A 14,859-nucleotide genomic window follows, 5' to 3' on the forward strand; every position below is an offset into this window, starting at 1 on the left:
CCAAATTCTTAATTGGATCCCATCACTACAGTGGTTGGGCGGTTGGCTAACCCATGGAACTGGATGGGGTTAGGCTGGACTGATGGATCCGTAAATCGACACTCAATTTCTGTTATTACGATAGATGAAGTAAGTCCCGGATAGTAATTGTTCTATGGATAGGAATCAACGGCTAAGCCTCTTGATGGGGAAAAAAGCGTTGATCCCAATGATCCAAGTGCAAGTTTCTTCCCTGATCTGACCGAGTATCTTTATAGGTGCAGTCGGATCAGTTTGATCACTAATGGTCTTGACTACGTTAGAGTAAAAAGTTATCCTGGAGGAATCGCTCGTGCTTTCCGGATAAGGGAAGTTTGTCCGAGTTCGGTTTTGGAAAAACCGACGGATTAGTCTTTTGTTCGGATATCCGTGGACGAGGCCCCGAGTGTGGGACCCTACCTCGCGCTAGAAGTGCTACTTCCGCTACTAGTACCCCGAATCCGTTGCGCGATGGGAACGGGGATCTCACAAACCAAGTGCTTACAGAAATCATCCACAGTGTGTTTGCTCTCCGTCATTTTTGGCATGTAGAAGTATGATCTTAGCTATCAACTCCCCTGTAAATCCCCTGTCAATCCATCCACCTGCAAGCGCATTCACTAGTGACCCATAAAGTTCTCGACTCCTTCCTGATCTATTCAGAATTCTATTGGCCTCTGCTACAGCCATCGATACAAGTGGCTTAGAGCTTCACACTGTCCATACCACCAGTTCACGAGTTGGTGAAACAGAAAGAATTGACAGAAGATGATTCGCCACCAGTTTTGACTCGAGTTTAGAATGGGAATCGACATCAAGCCCAATGGTAGCTCCTAACAAACTCAATGCTGCCTCTTCTGGGAGGTCCTTCCTTTTAATGATGTATTCATCCCATTTAATAGACCACCCTCCCAACAGCTTATCTTTAGCAAGGCTGTACGTTTCATTGAAGGCAACTTGCTTCCCTCCTTGTGTGTACTCCTTGTGCCGGTAGGGTTAGGATAGAAGTTTTATTATAAAAGTGCTACGCCTTGGCTATAAGATAGATACCATTGGGCTCTATTCTCTCTCCTCTCTCACCGAGCATATCATCATGCATGTGAGAAAATGGATAGAAGTCCTGGCATGTGCACTTCAAAAAGAAGAAGTAAAAAGCTACTCACGTTGTGACCGGGTATCTTCCTCCCGCCCCCCTCTCTCTATCTCTCTCTCTCTCTCTTTGCTTCATGATCTCCAATCACGCCACCTTCCTCATCTCCTCCATAACTCTCTCTCCGGCCCTCCCTGCCTCCCCCTCTCTCTCTCTCTCTCTCTCTCTCTCTCTCTCTCTCTCTCGCACACACACACACAATCATACATCACACCTTCGTCCTCCTTTGGCTATCCACTTGGACGGAGAGACAGGTCTTTTGGAGCATGGTGCATGGAGCATGGTGCAACGATTTGCATCTCCTACATCTCATGGATTGTCTCCATCAAGCGGTACTCCCACATTGTGAACGGTGGGTATTTCCTTGGCAACATGTTTTTTGGCAAGCTATCCAACGGAATGTTTGGGTTAGATAGCTTGATAATCGAGACGACCTTTACTGCAAACGATTTCGGCTTCCATTTCTCGCATTCCAACACTTGCTCCAAGAGGTACTTCCCTTTCTGCCATCCACACTGATTCGCAAGCATTTGTAAGAGAGTCCATTGATCCGGCAAAGGCTTTGACCTTCACTCTACCTACGCTTGCACAATAGAATCTACCACACACATACCTAACACATTCGGTGTGGGCAAGTCCATCGTGCATAAATATTGTAATGTAATTGTCACTATCTTAGCCACACATTTAAAAGCACGATACATCTCTATACTTGAAGGTGATAGGCTCGGTAACATTATTAAAAGCACGATACATCTCTATACTTGAAGGTGATAGGCTCGGTAACATAATTGAAGGTGATAGGCTCGGTGTAACATAATTAATGAATTCAATGCCATGACTATGTTTCCTAATGTTTGTGGAACAGTAGATGGCACCCATGCTACTACAGGATCTCTGCATACCCACGGCTAATAACCAACTCTTGTCACAACATCAGTATAAGGCGTCAGTATAAGCAATGATATGTGTGTCTATATTTGCATCCGTATATGTGTCTCTATATTTGTCAGTATGTGCATCCTTATATGCGTCAATAACATTACTTTTTTGCAAGTTCTTTTGTTGCCTTTTTTTAATGGCTTTTTTTTCTATTTTGTCACTTCCTAGGCCAGGGATAGAAGAAATGAAATGTCTTGGAATAGTTTATGGTGTCTTGGAGGTAGCATATGCATATGCATACAGGAATGACAATGACGAGTGTGCAAGAAAAAGAGAGGGGGAGTGTCATCAAAATTAAAGTTTGATGAATATTGTGCTTTATCAAGGCTTTTCTCTCTCTAAAAGTGGCCATTTGAGATAGTGTGACACAAAGTTGGGGTTTGGACTTCGGTCTCTTCTTAGAATCAAAACACACTTGTATGAAACCTCACAGCCTCCTCACCTCCCTTTCTCTCCCTAGGTTAAGATAAAGATATACACATCAAAGATGAGATCATAAACCTCACAGCCTCCTCACCTCCCTAGGTTAAGATAAAGATATACACATCAAAGATGAGATCATAATTCATGGAAGGAAAGATGAAAGGCTTAGGAGAAGCAAGAATTTCTGGCACAAACAAGAGGGCAGATATACACATCAAAGATGAGATCATAATTCATGGAAGGAAAGATGAAAGGCTTAGGAGAAGCAAGAATTTCTGGCACAAACAAGAGGGCAATTATTTGTTGAAAGAAAATCTTCTAACTCAGGATTATGTGAACAGAAACATACGGGGAATGTTGGTAAGGTTCATCTGTTTGAATTGGGCGATTTGGACGGAACATATTAAAGCAAAAGAATATAGCAAATACTTACAAGAGGATAAGACACATAGGATTGGCTTTTTGATAAGAGATTAAGAGTAATTAATCATTATTAAGAAGAAAGAATGGCCAAAAGTCTATAAAAACAAAGATACACAGAGAATTGCAGTTTTAAATCCATAAAGACTATGCAAAAGAGGATTACATAATTGCATAGAGCTTGAAGAGAGCTTCGCGCCCATATAAAAACTTTCAAAAACGGACAACCGAGCGAAAAGTTATGAGCATTTTACTACAAGACTATAAAACTACCCTAAAAGTTAGCAACTTTGGGAGAAATTCTGATCATCAATGAAGTAAAGGATTAAGAAATTAGTTACATGAGTGGAAAGATCATATAAAGAGCTTCCTAGCCATATGATCAATTTTAGAAATCAATACCCAAGTGATAAGTAATTACCGGTTGAAATTTGGGTATTGGACCACAAAAACTGCACTTCCCTCTCTTTGCATGAAACCTCAATTTTCACATAGCGTCTTGCTTCTCATCTCCTTCATGATTCAAGCTAGAGGGTAAGGGTTAACATTGCTCAGTGGACAATCATAAAGATTTACCTATGGTCCCCAAAGTCTTTCCACATACTCATTACCGCTAAAACCATTGGTACCTCCAAAGGAGGGCGGCAATAAGGCAAGGGCTACCTTGAGAAGTCACAGGCCTACCAAGATAATAACTCCTTATCCCACTTATCATGAATCATCAAAGAGGTCCAAAATTGGGTTAAGCATGAGGAGCTAATGCTAAATGAGATATTCACATGTAAAGAGAGTGTTTGAAAGATAAGAGAATGGCAATGACACAAAATGCTCAATTGAGGAGGCTTCATTCATTGATTTGAAAGGGAGAGGAGGGCTCCTTTTATAGGTGGAGAATCACCCTCTCTTCCATTGTTACAAATTACAATATAAAAATCTGCAACCCTTTAGTGACATAAGGGTAGATGTCACCATCAATTGTCCTCTTAGGCTAAATCTTCTATTGATTATTAAATTGAAGACTTTTTGACTTTGAAAGTGTGATGAGATAATAGCCAAGTCTAAGTGGCATGTAGGTGGAGATCCCACTTACACATGGCAGAATTCTCCTCTTCCATATAGGCATTCTAGAAGAATCTTTCCCAATTATGCACCTACACACACTCCTCCACATGCCTTCCACACTCCCCAACTTGTAGCCTTATGGTGAATACCATATTAATAATACAATGAAAATCCATGTGAGCATGAAGACCCACTTTTATTTTCCACATCACTAGACTATCTACCATACCAAAGTATTTATCAAGCATACTTGTGGCATTTACATTGTGTGCATCCTAAACCAAGTAAAACCATTATATTTGAAGATAGAATGTTGTTATCAAGGTAGCTGCCAAGCCGCCGCATCACCACGCTGTTATTCCATTGTGGGCACCGCAATCTTCTTGGACAAGCTTCCAACTTATTACCATTGAGAAACCATCAAAATATGCACAAAATTGAAAATGAAAGATATCAATTTTTCATGTCACATCTTTCCCTCCTCCACAGCAGATCCTCCATGCTTGTCTTGGGGGTCTGCTGGCCATGGTGCTCGAGGGTAAAACATCTTTAGCCGATACTCATCGTGTAAGATTCCTCCCCAGCCTCTCAAGATGTCCAGCATCTTCCCGTGTAATCAAATCCCTCTTCAAAAATATAAAAGATCTTATTTCTAAGTGTTTTAGCCTAGAGACAGAAAATTATTCTAGAGAGAGAATATTCAGATTATGAATATTTTTGGATAGAAAAATAACTCATCTTATTAAAATAAGTTTCCTTGAAACAAAAATTCAAAAAGAATTTTCCAATGTATAATTGGAATTAATTGGAAATAGGTATAAAGGATCTTAGCCTAAGGGTCTAGATTTTTAAAAAATTTAGATTATGGTCCAATTAAGGTTCCTATGGGCCAATTGGATCAATCCATGTGTAGGGAGGAGATAAATCCAATTTTGTAAAAGAAGATACCCAAAAATGAGTAAATGCTCACATAAGATGAAGAGTTGACTTGTACAAGGTTTATTAGTAAGAAATTATGAGCAATATTAAAAATATGAGATATTTTGGGTATAATGATCCCATTTTGACACATATGTAAGGAAGGGGAGTTCTTTAAAGTAGGTGCATATTTCACATAAGATGAAGAGTTGAAAATGTACAAGGTTTATTAGTAAAAAACTATGAGCAATATTAAAAATATGAGATATTTTGGGTATCCAAAAATGAGTAAATGCTCACACAAGATGAAGAGTTGAAAATGTACAAGGTTTATTAGTAAAAAACTATGAGCAATATTAAAAATATGAGATATTTTGGGTATAATGATTCCATTTTGACACATATGTAAGGAAGGGGAATTCTTTAAAGGGGGTGCATATTTCACATGCTTGAATGAGTTTTAAACTCATAAAAATTGAGATATTTCATCTCTCCTCTCTCCTCATTCAAGTCTAGTTCCAAAAAGTTAGCTTAACTGACCTAAAAATGGTCAAAAATTGACCAAACTGATTTAGAAAATTCTAGAATCAGTTTGTTTGGTTAGGAGCTCAATTTTTCCTATAAATAGAAGCCTCCCCCTTGTTGAAAAAAATATATAGTGTTTATGCATTGTTACTCTACTCCACCTAAGCCAAGAACTGTGAATTCTTTAATAATTCATTAGTTTTTGGCACTTCCCTCTTTCTTCAATCCCCATTGGTGGCTCCATCAACATACTAAACCAACTGATTGGTTGGGGGCCTCTACTGTGAACAAAGAATTAAGTAATTTGTAAGGTAAATGGTGAATTTTGATTCTTTTCTATAATTTCTCAATGTTTCTCTCTTCTCAACCCCTCTCAAGCTTGAGAAGCTTAATTGGAATGGTTTTTTGAATGCTATTGAAGTCAATTAATGAATGGTAGTGAAGAGTTACATAATTCGATGAACGCTATTGAAGTAAATTGATTAATGATAGTTAAGAATTACATAAATTTCCATTTATGCTTAATTCTAATGGTTTTTATGTAATTTCTCTCTCTCACTCAAGAAATGGTCATACTCATGACCCATTCTCAATCCAAATGAAGCTTTTCATAAAGCTTTTCCTTAATCCAAGATTAATCTATGCTTGAGGCCAAATTAATGGCTTTTTTCTATGCTTTTAGTTTATGTATTTCATGAATATTGATGATTCAATCCATTATGGATTAATGATCCAATTAGGGATCATTCTATTTATTTCCTTAATGATAAGCTTTATCCCTTAGAAATTTAAGATTTATCAGACATAGCAGCGAAGCTATGGCAAAATTTTTATAAAAATTATGCATAAGATAATTTCATTCAAAGCATGAAAAGAGGACTTCCTACCATATTCTAGGAATTATCATCCTAGATTTATTGAAAGATATTCATTGTAATCATAGAGAAATTGATTTTTATATTATGCATAATTGATTTTCATGCATAGAGGTATGCATAAAAGATTATTATTTTAACATAAAAGTGTTACTTTTATCATATTTGGATTTCATGCATAGAGGTATGCATAAAAGATTATTATTTTAACATAAAAGTGTTACTTTTATCATATTTGGATTTCATGCATAGAGGTATGCATAAAAGATTATTATTTTAACATAAAAGTGTTACTTTTATCAATTTTTAAATTTCATGCATAGAAGTATGCATAAAGGATAATTGTTTTATATCAAAAGTGTTACTTTTATCATTTTTAATTTTCATGCATAGAAGTATGCATAAAGGATAATTTTTTTATATCAAAAGTGTTACTTTTATCATTTTTAATTTTCATGCATAGAAGTATGTATAAAGGATAATTTTTTTATATCAAAAGTGTTACTTTTATCATTTTTAATTTTCATGCATAGAAGTATGCATAAAGGATAAATTCTTTTATATCAAAAGTGTTACTTTTATCATTTTTAATTTTCATGCATGGAAGTATGCATAAAGGATAATTTTTTTATATCAAAAGTGTTACTTTTATCATTTTTAATTTTCATGCATGGAAGTATGCATAAAGGATAATTTTTTTATATCAAAAGTGTTACTTTTATCATTTTTAATTTTCATGCATGGAAGTATGCATAAAGGATAATTTTTTTATATCAAAAGTGTTACTTTTATCATTTTTAATTTTCATGCATGGAAGTATGCATAAAGGATAATTTTTTTATATCAAAAGTGTTACTTTTATCATTTTTAATTTTCATGCATAGAAGTATACATAAAGGATAATTTTTTTATATCACAAGTGTTACTTTTATCATTTTTAATTTTCATGCATAGAAGTATGCATAAAGGATAATTTTTATTATAAAAGTGTTACTTTTATCATAATTGATTTTAATGCATAGAAGTATGCATAAAAGATAAATTTTTATTATAAAAGTATTACTTTTATCATAATTAATTTTAATGCATAGAAGTATGCATAAAAGATAAATTTTTATTATAAAAGTGTTACTTTTATCATATTTGATTTTAATGCATAGAAGTATGCATAAAAGATAAATTTTTATTATAAAAGTGTTACTTTTATCATATTTGATTTTAATGCATAGAAGTATGCATAAAGATAAATTTTAATTGGAGATCGACGTAAACGAATATTCCTCAAGAAATCCATGTTTTTGAAATCAGTAACAAATATTCATTGAAAGAAATTTTAGAAAAAAAAAGAGAAATTGAGATAGTACCTTCGAGAAAGATAATTTTAGGACCTAAACTCTAACGACTCAGACTATTGACCAAGACCTAATTCCTTCGTCAGTTTCAATCAATGACGATGTACCAGTTCAGGAAAAATGTACCCAAATCACCCACCGAATCTGAAACTAAGTTAAGATTTGTGATTTTGATCTAAGGATCAAGTTAACAGAATTTGAGGAATTCTGTTTAGAATTGAGAACTGGATCTAGAAGTAATGAGATACGGATTTAAGATATACTCATGGTATTCAAACAAAATCAAAACTGTAAACTTGCATAGAAACCCTGCCTTCTTAAAAGACTGTCTTACGCCAGAATGCTGGAGGGAGCATTTGGCATATATGTTTATCTAAGGGAAGTTCGGTTGCAACAGCTGGCGGGCGGGGAGTGTTCGAGGGACAGCTCACGTGGCAAGGCTTGCCGAGGTCTTAACTAGCCTCGGTATGGTTAAAATGGTGCGCTTCCGGTACAATGGACGAGGGCCGACGAAGCGGTCCCTGAGTGAAGTGCCAGGACACCTAAGGAGGATCCTGGAGGGTTCTGACCAGGCGATGCACGGGCTCGCGGTGCCGAGGACATCCATGCGTATGTCGAGGAAGATATTATATGATGGACCTATGTTTTTTGTAATCTATCAGTGGATCTCGTTGTTGACTCGCAACGGAGAGTCTAGAGTGATACTGTTTTGTTGAGAAACAGAGACTCAATGAGAAATTTTGAAGTATGACATGTATAACCCGTAAATTGTTTATCAAGTATTGTTTTTATTAAAGTTTAATAAAGAGGAGTGTGTGCGTATCTGTTTTCTAAAGCTAAAGTTAAGAAAGGCATTTCAATTATGGGTGGGTGAGTACTTGTTTGGCTCCACCGATTCCAGTGGTAGGGTGGTGGTTGATGTGGCCAGAGTGTTCCTCAAAGAAATCTTCAGATTGCATGGCCTACCGAGGAGAATAGTAAGTGACCGAGATTGCATGGCCTACCGAGGAGAATAGTAAGTGACCGAGATCCCAAATTTACTTCAAGGTTTTGGACTGCATTTTTTGAAGCAGTGGGAACTTTCTTGGATGTCAGCACAGCTTATCACCCTATGGTCAAACTGAAAGGGTAAACCAAGTAATTGAAGATATACTTCGGACATGCTGTGGCAGGGAACCCAAGAAGCGGCTAAGCTATCTGCATCTAGTCGAGTTCGCCTACAATGCTTCTTATTACCGAAGTATCGGGATGAGCCCTTTTAAAGCTCTGTATGGACAAGATTGCTTAACTCCATTAACTTAGTCTGACCCATTGATTAAGGTCGAGATGTCCAGACAGATGCTTGACGACTTGGAGCAACAGATGCAGTCAATTCGTAAAGATATTAAAGCTGCCCAGGATAGACAGAAGCAATATGCGGATAAGAAGAGGACAAATAGAGAATTCAAAGAAGCAGATATGGTCTTCATTCGAGTACGGCCCAAAAGAAGTTCCTTATCTCTTGGGAAGTATAAGAAGTTATCACCCAGATATTGTGGGCCATATCTGATTACAAAGAAAGTAGGTGACTTAGCCTACGAGCTTCTTCTGCCTCCTCATCTCAAAATTCATAATGTATTTCATGTAAGCCTTCTAAAGGAATATGTGCCAAACCCAAATCATATGCTTGATGATGAAATCCTAACCTCTTCAACCCAAGGACAGATGGAACTCCAACGTGAAGAAATTCTCGATGTTCGAGAAAAGCTTCTCAGGAACAGAACTCTCAGAGAATTATTAGTAAAATGAAAGTTCTATCCTTTTGAAGATGCCACCTGGGAGAATGAAGCCGATCTGTTTGCGGGATTATCCCCAGTTTGCGAGATGAGGACATCTCGCATTTTTCAAGTGGGAGAGAATGTAAGATTCCTCCCTAGCCTCTCAAGATGTCCAGCATCTTCCCGTGTAATCAAATCCCTCTTCAAAAATATAAAAGATCTTATTTCTAAGTGTTTTAGCCTAGAGAGAGAAAATTATTCTAGAGAGAGAATATTTAGATTATGAATATTTTTGGATAGAAAAATAACTCATCTTATTAAAATAAGTTCCCCTGAGACAAAAATTCAAAAAGAATTTTCCAATGTATAATTGGAATTAATTGGAAATAGGTATAAAGGACCTTAGCCTAAGGATCTAGATTTTTCAAAATTTTAGATTATGGTCCAATTAAGGTTCCTATGGGCCAATTGGATCAATCCATGTGTAGGGAGGAGATAAATCCAATTTTGTAAAAGAAGATACCCAAAAATGAGTAAATGCTCACATAAGATGAAGAGTTGACTATGTATAAGGTTTATTAGTAAGAAATTAGGAGCAATATAAAAAATATGAGATATTTTGGGTATAATGATCCCATTTTGACACATATGTAAGGAAGGAGAGTTCTTTAAAGGAGGTGCATATTTCACATAAGATGAAGAGTTGAAAATGTACAAGGTTTATTAGTAAAAAACTATGAGCAATATTAAAAATATGAGATATTTTGGGTATCCAAAAATGAGTAAATGCTCACACAAGATGAAGAGTTGAAAATGTATAAGGTTTATTAGTAAAAAACTATGAGCAATATTAAAAATATGAGATATTTTGGGTATAATGATTCCATTTTGACACATATGTAAGGAAGGGGAATTCTTTAAAGGAGGTGCATATTTCACATGCTTGAATGAGTTTTAAACTCATAAAAATTGAGATATTTCATCTCTCCTCTCTCCTCATTCAAGTCTAGTTCCAAAAAGTTAGCTTAACTGACCTAAAAATGGTCAAAAATTGACCAAACTGATTTAGAAAATTCTAGAATCAGTTTGTTTGGTTAGGAGCTCAATTGTTCCTATAAATGGAAGCCTCCCCCTTGTTGAAAAAAATATATAGTGTTTATGCATTGTTACTCTACTCCACCTAAGCCAAGAACTGTGAATTCTTTAATAATTCATTAGTTTCTGGCACTTCCCTCTTTCTTCAATCCCTATTGGTGGCTCCATCAACATACTAAACCAATTGATTGGTTGGGGGCCTCTACCGTGAACAAAGAATCAAGTAATTTGTAAGGTAAATGGTGAATTTTGATTCTTTTCTATAATTTCTCAATGTTTCTCTCTTCTCAACCCCTCTCAAGCTTGAGAAGCTTAATTGGAATGGTTTTCTGAATGCTATTGAAGTTAATTAATGAATGATAGTGAAGAGTTACATAATTTGATGAATGCTATTGAAGTAAATTGATTAATGATAGTTAAGAATTACATAAATTTCTATTTATGCTTAATTCTAATGTTTTTTATGTAATTTCTCTCTCTCACTCAAGAAATGGTCATACTCATGACCCATTCTCAATCCAAATGAAGCTTTTCATAAAGCTTTTCCTTAATCCAAGATTAATCTATGCTTGAGGCCAAATTAGTGGCTTTTTTCTATGCTTTTAGTTTATGTATTTCATGAATATTGATGATTCAATCCATTATGGATTAATGATCCAATTAGGGATCATTCTATTTATTTTCTTCATGATAAGCTTTATCCTTTAGAAATTTGATATTTATCAGTCATAGCAGCGGAGCTATGGCAAAATTTTTATAAAAATTATGCATAAGATAATTTCATTCAAAGCATGAAAAGAGGACTTCCTACCATATTCTAGGAATTATCATCCTAGATTAATTGAAAGATATTCATTGTAATCATAGAGAAATTTATTTTTATATTATGCATAATTGATTTTCATGCATAGCGGTATGCATAAAAGATTATTATTTTAACATAAAAGTGTTACTTTTATCATATTTGGATTTTATGCATAGAGGTATGCATAAAAGATTATTATTTTAACATAAAAGTGTTACTTTTATCATATTTGGATTTCATGCATAGAGGTATGCATAAAAGATTATTATTTTAACATAAAAGTGTTACTTTTATCAATTTTTAAATTTCATGCATAGAAGTATGCATAAAGGATAATTGTTTTATATCAAAAGTGTTACTTTTATCATTTTTAATTTTCATGCATAGAAGTATGCATAAAGGATAATTTTTTTATATCAAAAGTGTTACTTTTATCATTTTTAATTTTCATGCATAGAAGTATGCATAAAGGATAATTTTTTTATATCAAAAGTGTTACTTTTATCATTTTTAATTTTCATGCATAGAAGTATGTATAAAGGATAATTTTTTTATATCAAAAGTGTTACTTTTATCATTTTTAATTTTCATGCATAGAAGTATGCATAAAGGATAAATGTTTTTATATCAAAAGTGTTACTTTTATCATTTTTAATTTTCATGCATGGAAGTATGCATAAAAGATAATTTTTTTATATTAAAAGTGTTACTTTTATCATTTTTAATTTTCATGCATGGAAGTATGCATAAAGGATAAATTTTTATTATAAAAGTGTTACTTTTATCATATTTGATTTTAATGCATAGAAGTATGCATAGAAGTTAAATTTTTATTATAAAAGTGTTAGTTTTATCATATTTGATTTTAATGCATAGAAGTATGCATAAAAGATAAATTTTTATTATAAAAGTGTTACTTTTATCATATTTGATTTTAATGCATAGAAGTATGCATAAAGATAAATTTTAATTGGAGATCGACGTAAATGAATATTCCTCAAGAAATCCATGTTTTTGAATTCAGTAACAAATATTCATTGAAAGAAATTTTAGAAAAAAAAAGAGAAATTGAGATAGTACCTTCGAGAAAGATAATTTTAGGACCTAAACTCTAACTCAGACTATTGACCAAGACCTAATTCCTTCGTCAGTTTCAATCAATGACGATGTAACAGTTCAGGAAAAATGTACCCAAATCACCCACCGAATCTGAAACTAAGTTAAGATTTGTGATTTTGATCTAAGGATCAAGTTAACAGAATTTGAGGAATTCTGTTTAGAATTGAGAACTGGATCTAGAAGTAATGAGATACGGATTTAAGATATACTTATGGTATTCAAACAAAATCAAAACTGTAAACTTGCATAGAAACCCTGCCTTCTTAAAAGACTGTCTTACGCCAGAATGCTGGAGGGAGCATTTGGCATATATGTTTATCTAAGGGAAGTTCGGTTGCAACAGCTGGCGGGCGGGCAGTGTTCGAGGGACAGCTCACGGGGCAAGGCTTGCCGAGGTCTTGACCAGCCTCGGTATGGTTAAAATGGTGCGCTTCCGCCGGTACGATGAACGAGGGCCGACGAAGTGGTCCCTGAGTGAAGTGCCAGGACACCTAAGGAGGATCCTGGAGGGTTCTGACCAGGCGATGCACGGGCTCGCGGTGCCGAGGACATCCATGCGTATGTCGGGGAAGATATTATATGATGGACCTATGTTTTTTGTAATCTATCAGTGGATCTCGTTGTTGACTCGCTGGTCTCATCGGAGAGTCTAGAGTGATACTGTTTTGTTGAGAAATAGAGACTCAATGAGAAATTTTGAAGTATGACCCGTAAATTGTTTATCAAGTATTGTTTTTATTAAAGTTTAATAAAGAGGAGTGTGTGCGTATCTGTTTTCTAAAGCTAAAATTAAGAAAGGCATTTCAATTATGGGTGGGTGAGTACTTGTTTGGTTCCACCGATTCCAGTGGTAGGGTGGTGGCTGATGTGGCCAGAGTGTTCCTCAAAGAAATCTTCAGATTGCATGGCCTACCGAGGAGAATAGTAAGTGACCGAGATCCCAAATTTACTTCAAGGTTTTCGACTGCATTTTTTGAAGCAGTGGGAACTTTCTTGGATCTCAGCAGAGCTTATCACCCTATGGTCAAACTGAAAGGGTAAACCAAGTAATTGAAGATATACTTCGGACATGCTGTGGTGGCAGGGAATCCAAGAAGTGGCTAAGCTATCTGCATCTAGTCGAGTTCGCCTACAATGCTTCTTATCACCGAAGTATGGGGATGAGCCCTTTTAAAGCTCTGTATGGACAAGATTGCTTAACTCCATTAACTTGGTCTGACCCATTGATTAAGGTCGAGATGTCCAGACAGATGCTTGACGACTTGGAGCAACAGATGCAGTCAATTCGTAAAGATATTAAAGCTGCCCAGGATAGACAGAAGCAATATGCGGATAAGAAGAGGACAAATAGAGAATTCAAAGAAGCAGATATGGTCTTCATTCGAGTACGGCCCAAAAGAAGTTCCTTATCTCTTGGGAAGTACAAGAAGTTATCACCCAGATATTGTGGGCCATATCTGATTACAAAGAAAGTAGGTGACTTAGCCTACGAGCTTCTTCTGTCTCCTCATCTCAAAATTCATAATGTATTTCATGTAAGCCTTCTAAAGGAATATGTGCCAAACCCAAATCATATGCTTGATGATGAAATCCTAACCTCTTCAACCCAAGGACAAATGGAACTCCAACCTGAAGAAATTCTCGATGTTCGAGAAAAGCTTCTCAAGAACAGAATTCTCAGAGAATTATTAGTAAAATGAAAGTTCTATCCTTTTGAAGATGCCACCTGGGAGAATGAAGCCGATGTGTTGCGGGATTATCCCCAGTGTGTGAGATGAGGACATCTCGCATTTTTCAAGTGGGAGAGAATGTAAGATTCCTCCCCAGCCTCTCAAGATGTCCAGCATCTTCTTGTGTAATCAAATCCCTCTTCAGAAATATAAAAGATCTTATTTCTAAGTGTTTTAGCCTAGAGAGAGAAAATTATTCTAGAGAGAGAATATTCAGATTATGAATATTTTTGCATAGAAAAATAACTCATCTTATTAAAATAAGTCCTGAAACAGAAATTCAAAAAGAATTTTTCAATGTACAATTGGAATTAATTGGAAATAGGTATAAAGGACCTTAGCCTAAGGGTCTAGATTTTTAAAAATTTTAGATTATGGTCCAATTAAGGTTCCTATGGGCCAATTGGATCAATCCATGTGTAGGGAGGAGATAAATCCAATTTTGTAAAAGAAGATACCCAAAAATGACTAAATGCTCACATAAGATGAAGAGTTGACTATGTACAAGGTTTATTAGTAAAAAATTATGAGCAAGATTAAAAATATGAGATATTTTGGGTATAATGATCCCATTTTGACACATATGTAAGGAAGGGGTGTTCTTTAAAGGAGGTGCATATTTCACATAAGATGAAGAGTTGAAAATGTACAAGGTTTACTAGTAAAAA

General features: G+C 35.3%; 1 protein-coding gene across 1 annotated transcript in view; it reads right to left on the minus strand.

Moving 5' to 3' along the window:
- Nucleotides 1-714: 714 nt before the first annotated feature.
- The window catches only part of LOC147607602 (uncharacterized), a 101,104-nt gene continuing 86,959 nt past the window's right edge, over nucleotides 715-14,859 (minus strand). Inside the window, exon 2 of the mRNA XM_086790689.1 lies at nucleotides 715-889. Coding sequence (XP_086646815.1) covers nucleotides 730-889 — 160 coding nt within the window. The 3' untranslated portion in view covers nucleotides 715-729. The remainder of the gene's footprint in view (nucleotides 890-14,859) is intronic.

Source organism: Cibotium barometz, chromosome 55 (genome assembly GCF_041138505.1).
Source record: "Cibotium barometz isolate CiBa-2024 chromosome 55, ASM4113850v1, whole genome shotgun sequence".
NCBI lineage: Eukaryota > Viridiplantae > Streptophyta > Polypodiopsida > Cyatheales > Cibotiaceae > Cibotium > Cibotium barometz.